The 22,479-nt window shown below is 39.5% G+C and overlaps 1 protein-coding gene across 1 annotated transcript in view; it reads left to right on the forward strand.

Annotated features, from left to right (window-relative positions):
• The window catches only part of Kif11 (kinesin family member 11), a 47,281-nt gene that overhangs the window by 19,581 nt on the left and 5,221 nt on the right, over positions 1–22,479 (forward strand). Inside the window, exons 11-19 of the mRNA XM_034494822.2 lie at positions 5,795–5,882; positions 7,202–7,390; positions 7,820–8,027; positions 10,233–10,405; positions 12,580–12,705; positions 12,783–12,941; positions 18,171–18,277; positions 18,808–19,087; positions 21,024–21,246. Coding sequence (XP_034350713.1) covers positions 5,795–5,882; positions 7,202–7,390; positions 7,820–8,027; positions 10,233–10,405; positions 12,580–12,705; positions 12,783–12,941; positions 18,171–18,277; positions 18,808–19,087; positions 21,024–21,246 — 1,553 coding nt within the window. The remainder of the gene's footprint in view (positions 1–5,794; positions 5,883–7,201; positions 7,391–7,819; positions 8,028–10,232; positions 10,406–12,579; positions 12,706–12,782; positions 12,942–18,170; positions 18,278–18,807; positions 19,088–21,023; positions 21,247–22,479) is intronic.

Genomic DNA, 22,479 nt, shown 5'->3' on the forward strand with positions numbered 1-22,479 from the left:
TTAGCCATTATGGAACTCGCTCTGTAGACCAGGCTAGCCTTGAACTCAGATCCACTTGCCTCTGCCTCTTAAGTGCTAGGATTAACGGTGTGCACTACTACTTTCCGGCTGGGTTTTTTAAAAAGCATTTTTAGATATTTTAAGCATATGGATGGTTTTCCTGCATGTATGTCTGTGTACCCCATTTCAGGTGGTGGTACATGGGGCCAGAAGAGGTGTCTGGAGATGGAGTTATAAATCCTGTGAACTGCCCTGTGGTGCTGGGAATCAAACCTAGTTCCCCAGATGAGCAGACAAGAGTTCTCCCCTGCTGTGCTGTCTCCTCATACCCTTATCTTTGTTTTTGGAAGTATTTTTACTATGTATCTTACAAGCTGGCCTGAAGCTTTCTGAATCCTGCCTCAGCCTGGAATTACGGGTGTGCCAACATTCCCATTTCTAAAACCATCCTTTTAGATAGCAGTGGTTTGAAGTGAAACTTGCTTATGCAGCAATAAGGAAATAATGCCTACTGAGCCAGTGTGACAGCTGCGTGCAACCGTGCTTGCAAACGTGCTTGCTACAGAGACTCATCCTGGAGTTTGATGCCTGCAGCCCAGTTTGTGGAAGGAAAGACCTTGCTTCTACAAGTTGCTCTTCAACCTCCACACATGCACTATAATATTTGTGCAGGCTCTGTGTGTGTGTGCACCCGTGCCCGCATGTGCTTGCATGCACTCTCTCACGTTTTAACCTATATGTCCAAGGAGGCAGAGATAGGAGCATTGAGAGTTTCATGCCAGCCAGGGCCACATAGCAAGACTGGTCTCAAAACCAAAACTATGCTTGGTGATGGGTCATCAGGTAAAGGTGCTTGCTACCAAGCCTGAGGACATGAGTTCAGTCCCTAGAACCCACATGATAGAAGGCGGGAATCAGCTTCTCCAAAAGTTGTTGTCTGACATCTATATGTATGCTGTAACACATGCACCATCTCCCTCGCTAAATAAATGTTTAAAAACATACATATACAAATATTGTTGTCAAGCACTTTTTACAAAGTCTTTTAGCTAACTTTGTATTTAAAAAGATTGTTGGTTCATGTGAAGTCCCATGCATCATGACTTTTTACTATCTATTTAGGTAAGGTCTCATGTAGTCCAAACTGCTCTCAAGCGCATTGTGTAGTCAAGGATGACCTTTAACTTCTGATCCTCCTGCCTCCACCTCTCAAGTGCTGGGGTACAGGCATGGGCCACCATGCTTAGTTTTATGTGCCCCTGGGGCTCAAACTCAGGGCTTTATTGATGTTTAAACAAGTACTTCACCATTTAAGTCATGTCCCTCAGTCAGCTCTTTTATTTTTATTTAAGACAGAATTTTGCTTTGTGGTCCTAGCTGGCCTTACACTCACTATGCAGGTCAGGCTGTCCTTGAATTTATAGGTATCCCTACTGCAGCTTTCTGAGTACTAAAATTATAGACAAAGGCCATAATACTATATGGGTTCCCATGTATTAATTACCAGTTTCTACCAATATTCCTTTATATAACTGTGATTCAATAGTAAACTTAGGAGATGAGCACTGGAAGCATATGTATGGATTCTATACCACTGTGACATCTGTGTAACCATCACTGCACTGTAGATATCAACCTCTTTGTCTCTCCTTTAAAGTCATTTTCTTTTTTCTTCCATGACCCCATCCTCTGGCAGGTTTACACTTGAGCTAAACCACCAACCAGTCAGCCATTTCTGAAACTTCCCAACATTTAGGAAACCAGCATAACACTTTAAGTGGGTATGGAAGGCCTGTGAGTTTTGGAGTTAAATGTGCTCCTTCAGCCAGGTGTGGTGGTGTTTAATCTTTAATCTCAGCACTCAGGAGGCAAAGGCAGATCTCTGAGTTTGAGGCCAGCCTATCTTTAAGAAGAAGAAACAAAAGCATTCATCATACTTTACCTTTTTGTTTGCTTTATGTTCAAATATTTTTTGTTGAATTTTCTTTCAGATGTTTAATTTGTAAAAGCTCTACCACATCTTTCCTTACCTTTAGCGAATATGACATCCTATTCTTGTGTATTCTTGTGTAGTCAAAAATTGTTAGTATTATTAAAGCTTTATTTTCTCTTCAGGGTTCTTTTTACTTTCTGTTGTGGTTTCTGTCATTTGTGTTTGTTTCCTCAAATGTTTAGTGATTATTTGCTGGCATCTTAGTCTTGTGTGTGGTGAGGCTTAGAGTTCTGTGTTGACTGGAATTGTCTGGACTCCCATCACGTGGTTACTTTGGTTGATTTTTTTTTTTTTTTTTTAAGAGCAAAGGCCAAGCCCTTTAGTCTTGGAAGAGGCACCCAGTTCTCTGGTTAGAGTCTACTCTAGCTGCCGTTACCAGATTAGAATGGGTTTAAGTGCTAAGGAGTCTGCCATTCACTAGATTTTCATTCAAATGCCTCACTCTTCTTTGTGAGTAGTGAGAGAGAAACTGAAGGTCACCTGCAGCTAGCAGGCACCTGGCTCTCAGTAGGGAGGTTCATTGCCCCCTACAGGATATTCAGGCTTCTTGTTTGTTTTAATCAGAGACTTTATTGGATGCACATTACACAACATTTTTAATTTACATTAACTTAAGCAGATGGAAGGTGAAACCCATGTCAGTCAAGTCTATGAAATGAAATAGGCCTGCAAAGATTTGAAATAAAGACAAAAGGTAGTGTTTGTGTTTGAAAATGAAAATCTAGTTTGTCAGCAAGCCAGCGGTGGCGCAGCCGTTAAGGTAGCAGCCTGCAGAGGGCGAGCCCGCGCTCTCTCCCGGAGTCCTGCTTTCGTGGTGTGACTCCACCCGAGTTTAATGGGGGAAAAAAAAAAAAGAAAGAAAAAAAAGAAAATCTAGTTTGTAATAAAATGCCTTTGAGAAATTTGTCATGAGAAAAAAATAAAGCTTATTAAAACCTGACCTTTCCCTATGCATTTGCCTTTTTAGTTTTTTTTTTTTGTTCTTTTTTTTGTTCTTGTTAATTCCATCATTCTATGAAATAAAGATTCCTAAAGCTTTAAAAGTTTTCCTGATACACCCCGTCTCAAACGAAAATAAAAAAAAGAAATGAGAAAACAAAACAGTTTTCCTGAAAGAATCCATGCATAATTCCACATGACTTGAGAGACACCTAGTTTCTGAGTGAGCCTAAAAGCTTCTGCTGGTGTCTAGGTCTGAGAACAAGACCGGGTCTGTGACTCGGGTCTTCTCCATAGCTCCCTGCTGCTACACTTCCTGGGCATATTTGCTAAGATGTCATGATGTAGAAGTTCCTAGAAAAATCACTTTAAAATGCAGCCAGGGCTTTCTAGCACTTGCAGAGTATTAAGTTCCAAATTAAACTCACTAGATTCCAGGCCACTTGGCTTTTCTTCTTACATTATAAACCAAACCAAATCACAGGTATATTAAATGTTCTAAAAATCTCATCCAGAACCTTTTGTTAATCTTGAGCATGGGATGCTGGGTAATCTCACCCACACAAAGATGACAAGTGATTACTCAGCTACTGTATTGCTTCAGGTGAACCTTGTAGTCTTTTCTTTTTCCTCTCTTCTTTCTTTCTCTCTCTTTCTCTCTTTCTTTCAGCATTTATTTTTCTTTCTATAGTAAATAATCAGTGTGATGTCTTTCTGGTTGAAAAAAATAAATCAGTATTGCCACTAAAAAAACTTCAGTTTTATTGTAATTATAGCACTGTCAGATTCAACATATTTTAAAATGTAGTATTAACAGATCCATCTGATTTTTCTCATGTTTTGTCCACTAAAACAGAAAACATTAAGGGTTTCATAGTATATATTTAACAAAGATTACAAAAGATTGTGGTCCCTATTTAAGAATTCATGTTCCATGCACTAAGACTATTTTCATGGATTTGATTTTGTCATGTTTGCCCCAGGGCCAAGTTCAGTCTGACACCTGTGAGACTCTCCTGCACTTAGATGAAGTGGCTTCACCTGGATGGGGTCATATGGGGGTTGAGAGTGTAGGGGTGTGATGTACACCTTTAATCCCAGCGCTTGAGAGGCAAAGGCATTTGGATCTGCAAGTTCCAGGACAGCCAGGGCAGGGCTAAGCAGAGAAACCTTGTCTTGTAAAACAACAAAAAGAATGTAGCTATAAAAATGCACAAAATGTTCAATACCAGAAGCAAATAAATACATCTTAATATGTTCTAACTAGCAAACATCTTTAAGGTAATACAGTCCTGTTTTTATTTAAAAAAAAAAAAAAATCCATACTTTGCTTCTGGGATACAAAGGCAGGGACAGCTATCCATGCTTTCAGCAGAATATCAGGGCATCTTCTGTTAACTCTACTGGCACCCTGAAGGAACATTGGCCTTAGTGCATGTGGTTTTTGTTGTTTCATAGCAGCACCATTTTAAATTCGCCTTTGCTTAGAACTGAATTGATTAATATAAACATTGGAGAAAGCACAATGGTTAAGTATGCAAAACAGTTCTCCATTTCTGCACCACACCAAACCTTAGCTAGGTGGGCTTTTTATGGTTCTCATTGCTGTGGGTGGAGATTGTTGGCATCTAGTAGATAGAAATCCGTGATGTCATTGAATATCCTAAAACATGCATGATAGCCCTCAACAAAGAACTGTCTTCGGGCAGTGGTGGCGCACACCTTTGATCCCAGCACTTGGGAGGCAGAGGCAGGCGGATTTCTGAGTTGGAGGCCAGCCTGGTCTACAGAGTGAGTTCCAGGACAGTCAGGATTATACAGAGAAACGCTGTCTCAAAAAACAAAAATCAAAAAGAAACAAACAAAACCAAACAAACAAACAAACAAAAAAAAAAACCTGTCTGTTACAAAGCACTTGAACTGCTGAAGCTGAGAAATTCTGCCCTAGAGAATCTCACAAGGCCTAGTACTAGTGTAACAGTGGTACTTGTACACCTTGTCTTATACAACTGTGTGTGGCATCCCCCATAGATACTGGGGATCGATACAGTTCCATATACGTACTTTGAATCAGTCCTTTAGGTGGTTCTAGTCATTTATCTCACCTATTTCTTGTGATGCTTCATGTCTTCAAGTCTTAAGCACTTAGACATTTAGGGGCATTTTTATATTACGTATCACTAATCGCAGCCACTTAAGTTATATCCTTTCCATCACTACTTTGTGTTAACTTCTCCTCTCTGTCATTTTTCTACCTTCACAACATAAAATTTTATTTTATATATATTTGATGGTGCTAGGGACCAAATCCAGAGTCTCTGCTGTGTGCTGAAAAGCACCCTGTCACTGAGTTACTTACTAGCTCCTTAGCATATTAAGTTGGATTTGCATACACATGCCTTTCCTTCATAGATAAAAGTTCTCAGTTTCAGGGTAGAGGTCAAGTAAGGAATGTTCCATTTATAAAATAGGGAGGCGGCTGGAGAGATGGCTTAGTTGTTAAGGGCAATGGTTACTGTTCCAGATGACCCTGGTTCAATCCCCAGCACTGGCATGGTGGCTCACATTGACTGTAACTCCAGGGTACCAGGCATGTAAATGGTACACAGACATAAATGTAGGCAAACACACACACATAAACTAAAGGTAAGTAGGTCTTTCCCCCAAAGAGGCTACATTTGCTTAATGCCTTTTGCCACTATGTTTATCACCGCTTAGTTATCATCACAAGGGTGAGGAGTGTGGATGTGAGTTTGTATAGCTGCCATGATTTTGTTCTGTTATATTTTGCAATAAGACTAAATAAAATTTTGTAGAATTTAGAACAAAACATTAACTGTTAAATTTGTATTAAACTTTTAGAGCCATGAATGGAAAAGTAACTGTTCAAGAGGAACAAATTGTTGAATTGGTTGAAAAAATCAGTGTTCTTGAGGAGGAGCACAGTAAGGTAGGCATTGTCTTTTTTCAAGTGACACGTAAGGTCACTTGAAAAAGAACTTGGAAGAGCAACAGTGTCAACCGGTCAGACCCCTTGGAGCTCCCGGGAACTACCAAAGTGTACACATGGAGGGACCTATGACTCCGGCCCCATTTGTAACAGAGGATGCCTTGTTGGATGGCAGTGGGAAGAGTGACCCTTGGGCCTGAGGGTAATCAAATCCCAGTGTAGGGAGATGCCAGGGCGGGGAGTGGGTGGGTGGGTGGGGGAGGACCCTCATAGAGGCGGGGGAGGGGGATGGAATAGGAGGTTTCTGAAGGGGAGACCTGGAAAGGGGAAAACAATTGAAATGTAAATACAGAAAATATATATATATAAAAAAAAACCTGTCAAATTTAAACTGTGTAGGGACTTTTTTTTTAAAGAATTTTTTTGACTCTTATATTCAAGGTAAGTTGTATTTTATTTTTTCCTTTGTTAGTAATGAAAAGCCTTCTATTTTGACACCTAATACAACTTTAGAAGAACTCACAGTCAAGCATTTGCTTAATGATTGGGTTATATTTTTTAAAAAATGTGTTACAAGTGATTTCATTATTGTGTAAACACTATAGAGTTTACTTGTACAAATCTCCAAAACCTTCTACAATCCTAGAATTCATGGTATACTCAGTTTTTATTTTGAGACAGTTCTCATGTAATTTAGGCTAGACTCAAACACATGCCTTCAGTTACTTAGGAGGCAGAAGCAGATGGATCTTTATGAGTTAAAGACCAGCCTAGTCCATGTGGTGAGTTCCAGGCTTTCCTGGGCAACATAGAAAGACACTGTCTCAAAAGAGCAATAGAACTTACTATGTAGTCAAGCATGACCTTGAATTTCTGATTCTCCAATCTACCTGGATTATTGCAGTACTTTACCATGCCTGTAAAGCATGCAGGGCTTTGCTCATGCTAGGTGAGCATTCTGCCAGTTGAACTTTCTCCACAGTTCTTTTCAAGGTAAGGATTTCAGAAATTGGGAGCTGTAGGACACTTAGACAAGCAGCCAGACCCTTTCTGTGCCACCCTCACGGTGCACCTTTACTATGGCAGTCCACTGAAGTCCTGGGAGGAACCTGAAGAATCAATACCACTACATTAGTTTGAATAGCTTTATAGGAGCAGGCTAGAAAGCATTAAAAATGTTCTAATCAGTCTGACAAACTATTATAATTTTCATACTTGAATAGTTTTTCTTTCCAGTATTATTAACTAGCCAAGTGTTTTACCAGCCAGAGCATTTTTTCCTGATTCTTAAAGAATTGTTTAATGTATTTTACATGTAGGCTATGGAGTTATTTATGGATAGTAAGAATGAACTTAACCAGTGTAAATCTGACCTGCAAACCAAGACACAGGAACTTGAGACCACTCAGAAACATTTGGAAGAAACAAAATTACAACTTGTTAAAGAGGAATATGTCTCTTCAGCCTTGGAAAGAACTGAAAAGAAACTTCATGATACTGCCAGCAAGGTTTGTCCTTTGTTTATATTGAGAACATTGAAGGATAGGTAGAGGTATCCTTGCTTAAATTTTGATTATAAGACTTTAATTTTTTATTCCAAATGTTATATCCATTTATTAAACAATATATCATTATTTGACCCATTTTTAAAATACTGAAATAAAAGTATTACATATTTTAAGGTATAATTTTGAGGAGACAGTAAAACAAAAGAAAAAAATTTATGAACAAACATTATTATTAGAATAAATTTGCAAAATCAGTTTTCTTTACACGGATGGTTTGGTGGGGACTAAGCATTCCTGAGCACCTGATATAGTGTCCACAGTTTTGTGTCTAGCTCTCATCAGGGAGAGATCCTCATGGAGCACAGGCCCACTGATCAGGCAGATGTATTTATGTTATCTCTTTGTTGTGTTTGTTTGTTAAACATACAGTTGCTTAACACAGTTAAAGAAACCACCAGGGATGTATGCGGTCTACATTCCAAACTGGACCGTAAGAGAGCAATCGATGAGCACAATGCAGAAGCTCAGAAGACTTTTGGCAAAAACCTCAACGATCTATTTAATAATATGGAAGAATTGATTAAGAATGGCAGTGCAAAACAAAAGGCCATGTTAGACAGTCATAAGACACTGTTTGGTAAGTTCAGGCACTTCTGTGGCTATGTCCCGTGGATGTGTGTACATCCATGTGGAGTCCAGAGAACAACCTGACCTGTTATTTCTTAGGGACCAGTTACTTTTTTTTAAGAGTTATTTTCTTTTTGAGTTTGTCATAGTTTTGTTTTGAGACAAGGCTTCTCAGTGTAGCCCTAGCTATCCTGGAGGTTGCATTGTAGACCAAGCTGACTTCAAACTCACAGAGATCCATCTGCATCTGCCTTTGCCTCTAACTTCTGACTGCTGGGATTAAAAGCATGTACCATCACTGCTAGCAAATTATTTTATTTTTGGTTACATGTATGTGTGTATGTCTGTGTGTGGGTTTGTGTATGTGAGAGCATGTACCTGTGGAGGCTATAGGTGTTGGATTCCCTCAATTGGAGTGCTACCATCTGCTATGGGTGCTGACAATCAGACTCACCTCTGTGAATACTCTTCTTAACCATTGGTTCATATCTCTAGCCCTCTGCCTTAGTTCTTTTAGACAAGGTCTTTTCATTGGCTTAGTAAACTAGGTTGGCTCCCTTAGTGAGACCCAGGCTAGCTCACTCCCTCACTCTTATGCTCTCTACTCTCTCAACCTTCTCTCTTTCCCTCTCCCTCCCCCTTCTCCCCTTCTCCTCAGTCTCCCTCCTCTTCCCTTCCCCAGCACTAATGCAACTGGTCTCTAACTAAGGATCCTTCTGTCTCTGCTTCTTAAGATTACAGGAAGAGTATCACTAAACCCAGGTTTTCTGGTCTTTTTTGTTTTGAATCCTGCCTCAAAGTTGGTGTGCAGCAAAGGATGATCTTGAAGGTCTAATCCTCCTGTCTCTCCCACTTGAGTACTGGGATTATAGGCCTTGTGCTATCGTACCTGCTTCTATGTGATGGCAGAGATAAGACCTAGGGCTTTGTGCATATTAAGTGCTCTGGCAACTGAGCTAAGTTCCCAGCCCATTCTAGTCTTCCTTTATGTGTTTCATGTGTGTCTCTTTCACAATTTAATGTTTTTAATTTTTATTTTTCTTATTATCTATCTTTCTTACTTGAGACATGGTCTCGCTAAGTTGACCAAATTGCACTTCAACTTACTGTGTAGCACAAACTGGCTTTTAATTTGTGATCCTCCTGGCTCACCTTGAATACTGACGTTTACAGGTATAAACTAACAAGTCTCAAAACAACTTAATACTGTTTTAAACAAACAGAAATCCAACAACTCAGGTAACAGTGTCACTGGTACCTGTCCCATTGAACATGTCAGCTGTTTAGGCAAGGGATTAATGTTTTTGCTTTTTTTACAATAAATTTTAGAGGTTGTATTGTTTTAGACTATTTTCTATACAAGTCAAGATTTATCAAATTAGCATGTTATCATTAGAAATAAATTTCTCTTTATAACTGAGCCTGACACATTTCTTCTAGGTATTACTATTTAATTTCTTAGATTCTTTTCTTTTAAAAAAAATTGTTTTTAATTTGTAAATTGTGGCTGGAGAGAGTAATTTAATTCCTCAGCACCCATATGGCAGCTCACAAATCTGATTCCAATTCCAGGGGATCTGACACCCTCTTCTTGCATCTTTGAGAACACAAACATACATACACACTAAATAAAGAAGCAATATTTTTTTAGGTTATAATTTTTCTTTTTTATTTTGTGTGCATGCATGGTGTGTGCATGCATCTGTGTGTGTGTGTGTGTGTGTGTGTGTGTGTTTTAATGCTTCCTTTTGAGATAAAGTCTCATGTAACAGCTTAACCTCCAACTTACTATGTAGCTGAGGGTAATGCTGAATTACCTTGACCTGTGTGTCACTTAATCTGATCCTTCTGTCTCCTCCTTTAAAGGGCTGGGGTTATAAGTGTGTTTCTCTTTTTAATAAACTCCTGCCTACTATAAACTTAGATACTAATTTTAGTATATTCTGCTTCTTAAATCTGGTGGCTCTTGGGAAGCTGAAACATGGTTGACTGGAGTTAAAATCATCTCAAATGGAGAAAAATATATTCTGAGTTTAAAGTTATTCTAAGGCATACTCAAGTATGATATGCTTTTAATATGCAAGGGCTTATAGAACATTCATATTTAAAATTTTTTTGATTATGTAGTATGACAATTCTTTGCAGTTATTACAGATTCTACAATAGCTTATATTTATGCTAAAGTTCATCTCTTTTTTTCTTTTTTCTTTTGTAGGTAACCTGATGTCTTCTAGTGTCTCTGCATTAGACACCATTACCACGACAGCACTTGAATCTCTTGTGTCTATTCCAGAAAATGTGTCAGCTCGAGTTGCTCAGATTTCTGATATGATACTGAAAGAGCAATCGTTAGCAGCACAAAGTAAAACTGTGCTGCAAGGATTGATTGTTAGTAAATCTCTTAATGTTTATACAGAATGATCGGTCATCAGAAACAGTGTGAATTGCTCTTTCAGCTTGAGCTTTGCTAGACAGAGAGAGGGGACTTTTGTTTTTGTCCACACACACATATCCTCCTGTCCCTATAGAAAGACTGGTTTCCAAGGGGATGACTAAACTTTGAAACCATTTCACTCCTTTGGTGTAGCAGAGAGTCAGAATACTTAAGCCATTGTAGTTCATATGTCTGTAATTTCAGCAACTATGAAAGATGGAGGCTGGCTGGGCCGAGGCAGCACACACCTTTTTGTTATTGTTTTTTTGAGAAAAGAAAGATGGAGGCAAAAGGATCAGGAGTTCAAAGCCATCCTTGGTTTTTAGTGAATTTAAAGCTACCTGAGAGCCAGTCACAAACAAGAGTACCAGTTCTTAGTCTTCTGATCACTAAAGAATAGCTCCAGTGCATTCAGGAGACTTGAGATCTATTTTTAGCCAAGAAATTGGTAGGTTACCGTCCTCACCAGAGCTGGAATTAGCTAACCCAATAGGAGATAGTGGGTGGCTGGCTTGTTTTAATTTAGCACACATGACTGAACATAAGTAGCTCATTTCTTTTCTTATTAGTGTGGGGTGTGGAGTTGAGTGAGGTCGGACGATGTTTCATAGTCCTTCCCTGTAGATTCTGGTGATCAAATGCAGACCATCAGGCACACACAGTGAGGGCTTTACTCATTGAGCTGTCTTGCTGGCTCATGGGCTGCTAATTTGAAAACGTAAATAATATGTGGTGGTAATGGCAATGTGAGATCAAGTGCAATAGGAATTCAGGAAGAACAAGTAGAATCTAGGAACTCAGAATAGAATTCTTTGCATTAGATTTACATGACTAAACCCCACTAGGCCTAACTTTAAAAACTATAGCAATACTGAAAGGCATTGTGGTACACACCAGTAATTTCAGCCCTTTCTTTTGTAGGTAACCTGATGAGGTTAAGGCAAGGGGAATCAGGAATTTGAAGCCAGCATAGGTTATGTGAGGCCCTGTCTCATCCAAAAACAAAAAGTCGATCATCTAATTATATCTAGTTTGTCTTTGTTCTAAAATTCTAATATTTTGTGAATATGTGTACATATGCATATGTGTGCCATGACTTACATGAGGAGGTTAGAGGGCAACTTAGGAGAATTAGCTCTCTTTAATCATCTGAGTTTCAGGGACCTTATGTCAGGCTTGGCAACAGACAACCCCTATCTGCTGTGATACCTCACTAGCCCAATTTATCTGTAGTCTGTAATTGTATTGTCTAAGAAGTTCTTGGTCATATTGCTTATTTCCTTTGTATGGATTCTTTACTACTTTTCCTTTGTTTTCTTCTTTCTCTTTCTGTTTGTTTCTTCCTTCCTTCCTTTCTTTCTTCCTTTCTTTCTTTCTGCGTGTGCATGTGTGTATGTATGTGTATACATGTATGCACAGGTGGCTAAGGAGTCTCTCCTAAGGTGTTTTCTTTTTAAAATTTGATTTGTTATTATGAGTGTGGTATGTGTGTTACCATGGTGTGCACATGGAGGTCAGAGGACAACTTTGTAGACTCTGTTATCTCTTTCAACCTTCACCTGGGTTCTAGAGATGGATTTTGGGTGTCAGACTTTCCAGATTTTGTTGTGGAGATTTTGTTGTCTTAGTTACTATGCTGGGGATCAAACTGGAGTGCTGGAATCTCAACACTTTGATGTTATTTTTCTCTTCTTCTGAACTCTCCCTTAGATTGTTAAAATTTGACTAAAAAAGGCAGGCATCATGGTACGTGCCTGTGATCCTGATAGTGTGGGGGCAGGAGGGAAAGGAGGTCAGGAGCATCCTCAGCTACACAGTGTGCTTCTGTCAGCCTCTGCTACAAGACACACAAAACACAGCACATATACACACAACAAGATCTATAAACACAAAAGAGAAAATTTAGCATTTACTATACACTTAGTGAACATTATTTAGTTACTGGAGTAGGACAAATAATATAGGCAGAATATAAACTCTGGGAATGCAACTATGTATCTCTTTAGGTTACAAAGAATGTCAATTCAGAATTTTGAATGTGGGTGTTTGATGCTAAGTATCCAAGATATATCAGCCAAGATAATGCAAATGAACACATTCTTAAGGAAGTATTTGTTTTAAAATCCAGGATGAACTCGTGACCGACCTTTCCACTTCCCTGAAGACCATCGTAACCCCTGGTGTGGTCTCCATCTTGAACATAAATAGGCAACTACAGCATATTTTCAGGGCTTCATCAACAGTAGCTGAAAAGGTATACATGTTATCTTCTTAATGCCTCATATTTGATAGGTTACTTAAAAAAGAAACTAATATGTTTTTTCCTCAAAGGTAGAAGATCAAAAAAGAGAAATAGACAGTTTTCTCAGTGTATTGTGTAACAATATACATGAACTCCGAGAAAACACAGTTTCTTCCTTGGTTGAATCACAAAAGCTTTGTGGAAACCTAACTGAAGACCTGAAGACAATGAAGGAAACCCATTCTCAGGTATCTCTTAACTGCCATTTCTAATGCCTTAATAGATTTAATAATCTATCTCACACTGCCTGAGGTCACCACAGCTACTGTTGTTTCTGATGGTAACTTATGTAAAATAATTGAGAATACTTCTTTTGAGGGGAGATTCTTTTGTTTTGGAGATAGGGTTTCTTTGTGTAGTCCTGGCTGTCCTAGAACTCACTGTGTACATAAGGCTAGCCTCAGAAGCATAGATAGAGGTCCAACTGCCTCTGCATCTGAGACGATGGGATTAAAGGCATGCAGCACCACTACCTGGCTCAAAAATACTTCTTTGGATCAGTTAATGTTTGAGAATTTGCTGCATCAGGAACTCGGTGCTTTACCACATCAGGACAAACAAAAATGGTCCTTTTCTCCTAGCAAGATGAACAGAATGGAAAGAATGTCTGTAGAGGAAGGCTGCAGCAGCATTTAAAGTGAGAGTGCTGCAGGGTTCTCCTCCTCCTGTGCCCTGCAAGTTACTGTCTGATGGTCTAAGGCCTGGCTCCCCTCAGTCTGCTCCTCACTGGTTCTCACCTGGATCTCCTTCACTCTTTGGTTACCAGTGTGCTCAGTGCTGCAGCTACAGCATCCATTCCTCTTAGGGCCTTAGTACTAACGCCCGCTTTGCTTAGGTCATTCCAGCTAAGACTAAGGATAAGACTTTTTCTCCAAAAAAAAAAAAAAAAAAAAAAAAAAGCAAAAAGAATTTTTTTTTTTTGTGTTAATTCTTTGCTCTTTCTTAAAAGTCCTAAAATGTTCTTTTAATGTTCTTTTCTGGGCTTTCTTCTATGTGTGAGAGGTGAAGTTAAAAATGTTTTGTCAAGAAATTTATATAGTTCAGCTTGTTGCGGTAAATCTTTTGCCCATAGGGAGTCCACAGAAGAAAAGACACAAGTCAATAAGTATCAAATGAATGCTGCATGCCTAGATTTGGCAGATTTACCATTAAACTACACTATTTACCCGGCTATGAGAGCTCTTAACAACTTGCGGTTTCCTAGGTCAAGGCCTTCTTCGTCTTCTCTCTCTCCACCAACTGCCCTCTCTTCGACCAACTGCCAACTGGTTGCATGGTGGAGATATGAGGCGAGGGAGATAGCACGACAAAATAGAGCCAGAGGAAGAGAGATTTCCATAGACCAACTGCTTGGTGAAGGTCGTTTTGCTGAAATAGAGGTGCAGGCTGTATATGATGAAGAAACTCTGGCATTGTGTAGATTGTCAGCCTTAAATGCCTGGGACAAAGTTGCAGAATCCGGGAAGAGACTTGAACCATTTACTCAAGTCAAACAAGGGCCAAAAGAAACCTTCCCTGACTTTTTACAAAGGCTAACCTCAGCTGTCGAAAGGAGTATATCAGATTCAGTAGCAAGAAAGGCAATAATTGAGTCTTTAGCCTTTGAAAATGCAACTGCTGAGTGCAAGGAAGTAATCAGACCACTGAGGGCAAGGTCAGCATCAATAGATGAATGGATTAGATACACAGCTGATGTTGGATCTCACTCAGCTGATATGTCAGTAAATGGAAAAACTGCAACTAGAAACCTAGAGATGACCCAAGATTTCAAATGTTTTAATTGTGGTAAATGGGATCATCTCAGAAATGACTACAGGACAAATCAAAATAATATGAAATGGGGGCCTAAGCTTTCTGGAATTTGTCAAAGATGTGGCAAAGGCCGACATCTGATTAAGTAATGTAGAGCAACAACAGACAAATGGGGCAATACCCTGCCAAAAAACTTCTAGGGGGGCCTCTCGCAGGCCCCAATGCCAGAAAGGGAGAATTCTCTTCCTCAGGACAATTAAATGTCACTGCTTCAAAAACAGATGTTCTGAAACCAGTTATGACTGAGGAGAAGGGCATACAAACTGGAGAGATACACGACCTCAAGGACATGCTGGACACAAAGGAGCGGATGGTCAGTGTTCTCCAGAAGAAGATAGAAAATCTTCAGGAACAACTAAGAGATAAAGAGAAGCAGATGAGCAGCTTGAAAGAGCAAGTCAAGTCTCTGCAGGTGGACACGACTAACATGAACACAGCTCTGACAATGCTGAAGGAGGCTCTTGCAGACAAAGAGCGGACAATTGAATGTTTAAAGGAGCAGCAGGACAGAGATGAGCGAGAGAAGCAAGAGGAGATTGAAACCTACAAAAAAGATCTTAAAGACTTGAAAGAAAAGGTCAGCCTATTGCAAGGAGATCTCTCAGAGAAGGAGACTTCTCTCTTGGATCTCAAAGAGCATGCTTCTTCCCTGGTTTCCTCAGGACTAAAAAAGGACTCACGGCTCAAGACCTTAGAAATTGCTCTTGAGCAGAAGAAGGAAGAGTGCCTAAAAATGGAGAGATCTAATCGAACTTTAAAGGAGATGCTTAATAGGCAAAAGGAATCAATAAGAACCCCCAAAGATGGATTATGTATTTCTTTATTAAACTTAAATTTTTTGAATATTAATGAACAAAACACCACAGTCGCTGAGAAACATTGGATGGTGGATAAAACTACTGAACTAAATCAATCTGTTTATATTAAGGTTATTATGACATCAGAATGGAAAGTGGGAAATGTATTATGCTGGGGGAGAGGTTATGTTTATGTTTCCACAGGAAAAGAAAAGCTGTGGGTTCCTTCAAAAATGATAAAGATCAGAAATGACAAAGGGAGACCCCCTGAAGCACTAGTCGACACAGAAGAAAAGGGAGACTAACTCAACCAACCAAATGGTTGGTGTATATATGGTGTTATGTCTCTTATATGGACTTAACTGGCTGGGACTAAAATGTCAATACAAAGCCAAGAACATTTAATTGGGTAATAATTTCTCATGACTTAATACATGCCATCCTTTATGAGGGCATGTATATAAGTTATATATAATTTGATTAAGTAATCAAACTAACCTGAAGAGGGCAGTGGCCTTTCTTTATTGATCTTCATTGACAAAGCTGTGTGCCCTACATGTTCCACGTGAATGTTTTTTATAAAACTACCTGTTGCTTTTAAGTTTTATATGTTACAGGATGAAAGAAGAGAAACTCAGCCCTAGCATGATTTATACTCGGGGATTCTGAGTCTCTAGGACCTCCTATTCCAGCTTCGTGCTTGATTCTACTGCAACTGCATCGAAGCCGCTTCTTTTAAGGACTTGCTTCCAGAACTTTTCCAGAACATCTAGCTTGCCTGTCCAGCCTTTCTGACTGTAACAGTTATGGTGTCAGCTTTGCTATGAACTTTCTCAGTACACAGTGACTTCAAGGCAAATGATGCCAGCTAGCTCTCCTTTGACTAAGCCAATTTTCCTGTTTCCCTTTGGGCCCCCAGATGGGAATTCTTCGCCCCAATTCAGCTGGAAGCAGACAGAAGGAGATCATCGCCCCAGTTCCTTATGTTGGGGTGGATGGTTCTGGTTACTTTGTAAATTATACATGTGTTGTAATTTAAGGAATACTTTACAAATGTAGCTTCAGACAGGAAGGGAATTAGAGAGCTAAATCTCAGGAATTAAGTGGGATTAATATTTTACTCTTATATAGGCATTGTGCCTGTATAACTCATACAGAAATACAAAGCTTAGACCCAGTTTAAAAAAAAAATAGGTATATCTTACATTGGTAAGAAATCTTTATAATAATTACAAGGTTGAAATTATAATCTCTTACATTGATATGGAATTTATATTAATATATTACTCTCATGTAGGCATTGTACCTATATATCTTATTTAGAAATACAAGGCTTAGACCCAGTCCTTTTTAATTAAAAAAAAAAAAATTAGTGGAAAGGAATTAACATACAACTGTTCAGATTGCCTTACATAGTTGATTTTCAAAAAACGTTAGAAATCCATAGAATTGACATTACAAACATTCTTATATAAACATTTATTTTATTGGAGACCTATCTGATCCTGACAGCTTCCCAGTCTTGGATTCTAAGAAGAAATTGAGCATCTTTGGAGTTACACCAGTTGTGGTATGACAGCCACTAGGCAAGAATTGCCTCTTTTCATCTACAGACGAAATAGTGTGCAAAAAAAGAAACACACTTGCAGAATAGTCGACTGATTATATCTGCCAAGACAGAGTAATCAGCCCTTAGTAATTCTGCATTACTAGGTCTGTCAGATGATCCTGGGCCAGAAGGCTGAAGACCAGATGCTCCAACATTTTGAAATAAGGAACTGTCTAGATGTTCAGTGGTCTATTTAAATTGGTTGAGTTTTAGAAGCCACGCTTTGTGCTTCCCATATCTTTATTTAACTGAGTCATTCTGGATTTCTGATGGGGTTGAAGATTTATAATCTCACAGTCAACCCAGGCTATTTACTTTGAGAGGATGGTTTTCAGATGCTATTCATTTTGAAGACAGGACATAAGCCAGGTTCAGAACTAAGTTTTTTTATTGAGAGAGATGGCAAAGGTTCTATTTAGTTAACAAAATTGATGGACTGGGTGTTAGGTTTATCTTGTACTTTAACAATCACAACATGGTAATATAGTTAGTGTTCAATTAATATGTGAAAAGAAAAAAAAATTTTTTTTATTATTGGACAAAAGGGGGGAAATGTGGTGGATAGCCCTAGCCTCTTGTTGTCATGGTAACTCCACTCCTGGGAGGGGCTGCGAAGGAGGAGTGAATCTTGTAAACCTTCTGTCCAATCAAATTTGTTAAATAAAGGCTACAGCCAGTGATTGGGCAATAGAAGAGGAGTGGGAGGAGCCAGAGGCAGGAAAAGGGAGAAGACGAGGAGGAGAGGAGGGAGAAGCGGCAGAGTTGGCAGTTGGTCGAAGAGAGGGCAGTTGGTGGAGAGAGAGAAGATGAAGAAGGCCTTGACCTAGGAAACCGCAAGTTGTTAAGAGCTCTCATAGCCGGGGAAATAGTGTAGTTTAATGGTAAATCTGCCCAATCTAGGCATGCAGCATTCATTTGATACTTATTGACTTGTGTCTTTTCTTCTATGGACTCCCTATGGGCAAAAGATTTACCGCAACATCAGCTGAGTGTAGTGTTGTACTTGTAATCCGAGCACTCAGTAGCTGAGGCAGCAAGACAAAGCAAGTTGGCAGCTAACCTGAGCTATATAAGGAGACGTAACGCAACAAAACAAATGATAAATTCTCATCTCTATGACCATGTTACCATTCATATACAGAAAACAAACATTTAAATATTGTCATTTTAAGTCTTTCTCTTCTCAATGTTTCTTACAGGAACTTTGCCAGTTAAGCAATAGTTGGGCAGAGAGGTTTTGTGCTTTGGAGAAGAAGTATGAAAACATCCAGAAACCACTGAACAATATTCAAGAAAATACAGAGTGGTAAGAAAATTTTAACCTCTTAACCTCTTCTGTAAGCCTGGAATGATATTCAAAAGGAAGAAAGACTTGATATAGTATAAACAGTTTGGTTTGCTTGTAAGTAACTTTGTGACTTTTTGGCTTTTTGTGTGTACGTGTGTATGAGTACATCCTTTCCTCCCCACCCCCATTCTGGAGACAGGACGTCACTGTGCCTCAGCACAGCCTTGACTTTGGGGCAACTCTGCCTCAGCTTCCCAAGTGCTGAAACCACAGGCATGGGCTTTTAATTGCTTTTTGAGACATTTTTGTGATGACTTCTATAAAATGTTTGCCAGATAATTCCAAGTATTCTTGTTGGCGTCTGTTGATTGCCTTTCTCATTCAGCTTGTGGTTTTCCTGGTCCTCCATGAGTAATTGATGGCCGGATAACTATGGGGATTGTTTTGGTGGTTGGTTTTTTGAGAGTCTTACTCTGTAGCTCACATTGCCCTGGACTTTGACTTGTAGACTGGGCTGGCCTCGCACTCACATTATTCTGTTCCTACAGGAAGTCTACTGATATAATCAACAAAACAACAGTTCACAGTAAGAACATTCTTGCTAAGTCTGATGGATTATTACAAGAACTCAGACACTTTAACCAAGAAGGCACACAGTTGGTTGAAGAGTCTATAGGACACTGCAGTTCACTCAGCAGCAACCTGGAGACTGTATCCCAAGAGATCACACAGAGATGTGGGACCCTGAACACAAGCACAGTTCATTTTTCTGATCAGTGGACATCCTTCTTAAGCAAGAGGAAGGAAGAACTTCAGAACTTAATGGAGGTAATATGTCTGTACCTGAACTAACTTTGGAAAGATATTCTTGACTTAGGATTGATTTTGTTGTTGTTGTTGTTGTTTTGGTTTTTTTGTTTTTCGAGACAAGATTTCTCTGTGTAGCCCTGGCTGTCCTGGAACTTACTCAGTAGACCAGGCTGGCCTCAAACTCAGAAATCCGCCTGCCTCTGCCTCCCAAGTGCTGGGATTAAGGTGTGTGCCACCACTGCCTGGCTTAGGATTGATTTTAAAATATAGAAGCTGGCTATACTGGTGCACACATTTATTGCCAGCACTCAGGAGGCAAAGACAGGTAGGGATCTGTGAGTTCCAGGATAGCCAGGGCTACAATAGTGTGACCCTATGTGTGTATGTGACCCTCATAAAAACAAACAAAACAGCAGAAATCCCCAAAAATTATATAGTCTTTTAAGATATAATGAGTAATTAAGCTTTTTTGTTTGTTTGTTTGTTTGTTTTGTTTTTGTTTTTTCGAGACAGGGTTTCTCTGTGTAGCCCTGGCTGTCCTGGAACTCACTCTGTAGACCAGGCTGGCCTCAAACTCAGAAATCTGCCTGCCTCTGCCTCCAGAGTGCTGGGATTAAAGGCGTGCGCCACCACCGCCCGGCTATATTCTTTGTTTTTAAAGTTGTATCTTATTTGGTGGTGGTGGTGGTGGTGGTGGTGGTGGTGGTGGTGGTGGTGGTGGTGGTGGTGGTGTGTGTGTGTGTGCGCGCGTGTGTGTACATGAACACCTTTGGAGGACAAAGTGTCTGATCTCCTGGAGTTGGGAGTTACAGGCGGTTGTGAGCCCCTGACACAGGTGCTGGAAACCTAACTTGAGTCCTAAATAAACAGCAAGTACTCTTAACTACTAATCCATCTCTTCAGCCCCTTAAAATTATTATTATTGTTGTTGTTGTTGGAGAGAATAGCTATAATCAGAAGTAAAGATATTTTTGACTTAAGATTGATTTTTGTTTGTTTGTTTTTTGTTTTTGTTTTTTGTTTTTCGAGACAGGGTTTCTCTGTGTAGCCTGGGCCTGGAACTCACTCTGTAGACCAGGCTGGCCTCGAACTCAGAAATCCTCCTGCCTCTGCCTCCCAAGTGCTGGGATTAAAGGTGTGTTAGTGCCATATAGTCTTAAGACTGTCTCAAAAATAATTTAAACAAACAAAAACCTGGTATAGAGATATATTTGACCAAATCCAGAACTTGAGACGTAGGAAAAGTCCTGTTTCTTGTGTCCATTATCTCTTCCCCTGCCTCAGCCCCTCTTCTTCTGGCTTTGGACTTATTACTTAACCTAGGGTAGCTTCAAAATCATCCCCCTGCCTCTTCCTCCCTGTGCTGTGATTGCACATCTTAAGACCTAGTGTCTTAAAAAAGCAGAGGTTTTCAGGTTAAAACAAAACAAAAAAAGAATAAGTTAAAGAGCAAAAAAAAAAAGACTTTAAGACCTAGCCTTCAGTCTGGTGTCTGTCTGTCTGCCTGCCTGCCTGTCTGTCCATCTATCTAGATATCTATGTCTCTCTCTGTCTCTGAGACAGGGGGCCTGGGGGGGAAGAGAGAGAGAGAGAAAATGAATGAGTATGTGTGATGTGTGTGTGTGTCTCGGTGTCTGTGGGTCTGTGTGTGTAGATATGGCTATCCTGTCCTAGAAGTAGCTCTGTACACCAGGTTGTCCTTGAACTCACTGGAGATCAGTCTACCTCTGCTTCCTAAGACCTGGGATTACAGGTGTGCTCTACCACTGCCAGGCTGTCAGTTGATTTTTTTTTTTTTTTTTTTTTTTTTTTTAAAGTTAGCCTTTCCTTGCATCTGTTATTGGAGTAATGTTAAGGGCGGGTATTCTGGGAAGTTTTGAGGTAGTAAAAGATCGTATGTGGGCTACAAGTGCTTACAAATTTTGTAATGAAAGCTTGTTTTTGTCCTTTACAGTTTGTCAATGGATATTGTGAAGCTTCAAGTTCAGAGATCACTGAAAAAATAAGAAGACATACAGCAGCTATTGAGAACCAGCACAACTCCTTTGTTGCTCAGATAACTTCTGATGAAGAAAAATTTAAAGCGGGAAGCCTGGAACTTGGAGAAACTATAAAAACTGGTTTAACAAAGCTTAATTGCTTTCTGCAACAGGATCTGAAACTCGATATCCCAACAGGTATGTCATTTTTACTTTTTAAATTTTATTTTATTTATGTGGGTCACAGCTGGGGTTGGATATGTGCACTTGTGTGCAATACCTGTGAAGGCCAGGTGGAGGGATCCCTTTGGAGCTGGAAGTAGAGGCAGGAATGAGTTACTCAGTGTGGGTACTGGGAACTGAACTTTGGTCCTCCGGAAGAGTAATGTATCCTCTTAACCACTGAGCCACCTCTCCAATCCCCTATGTGGTTTTTTTTTCCTATTAATTTATTATTTACTTTACATTAAGATTTATTTATATGCATGCATGCCTGTATGCCAGAAGGGGGCACCAGATCTCATTATAGATGGTTGTGAGCCACCATGTGGTTTTTGGTAGTTGAACTCAGGACCTGGAAGAGAGAGCAGCTAGTACTCTTCAACCTCTGAGCCATCTCTTCAGCCTCTGTAGTTTTAAAACAAATTTGTTGAAGTTTTTTAAATTGAATTCAACTGTTTACAGTGTTGATACTCTTTGAAACTGAGCCTGCTTTTGCCTGACAGAAATTTACCATCTTGGTGTAATAAAATTTAAATATGGAAAATTTAGAAAACCAAAATAATTCTAATCCAGTCTTAGCTGTCCTCTTGTCAGTTTAGGCACAATAGAATAATATTCATAAAGAGTCAGACAATTGGCTTTATGACAATTTGTTAATACCAGGCTTTCTTTCAAGCCTGGTATAGCATCCTTTAAAGCAGTGTATAAACAAGCTAGATGTCTGAAAGTTTATGAGATTTTTATAATTTATTTTCCTCAGGAGGCTGAGGAAAGAAAATTGTCACTTGGCGACTATCCTGAGCTACATAGCAAGACTCTGATGAAAGAGGAAAAAAAAATGTTGGGTGTGGCGGCAGCACTTTATAACAGTACTCAGGAGGGGTAGGTGGGATGACCAGGAGCTCACTGTCATCGTTAGCTGCAGAGTAAACTCGATGCTATCCTGGGCTACAAGAGCTCTTGTCTCAAAAAACCAAACTGAAACCAAAAAGCATTAAAAACAAGTAAAACTGACGGATTATTTAGTCAACAGTGTGTCTAAAAGGATGCTCTAATACCAAAAGTACCATATGAGTATAAAAGCTAAGTCTTGTTTAATGCAAAGTTCACTGCATTGTGCAATTTTTTTCCACTACTGGCATCATTTAAAAATTACCAGTTTTAGAGATTAGAAATGGCAAAGATGGGTAAACTACCGTGATTGCTAAA

Source organism: Arvicanthis niloticus, chromosome 1, assembly GCF_011762505.2.
Source record: "Arvicanthis niloticus isolate mArvNil1 chromosome 1, mArvNil1.pat.X, whole genome shotgun sequence".
NCBI classification, from domain to species: Eukaryota; Metazoa; Chordata; class Mammalia; order Rodentia; family Muridae; genus Arvicanthis; species Arvicanthis niloticus.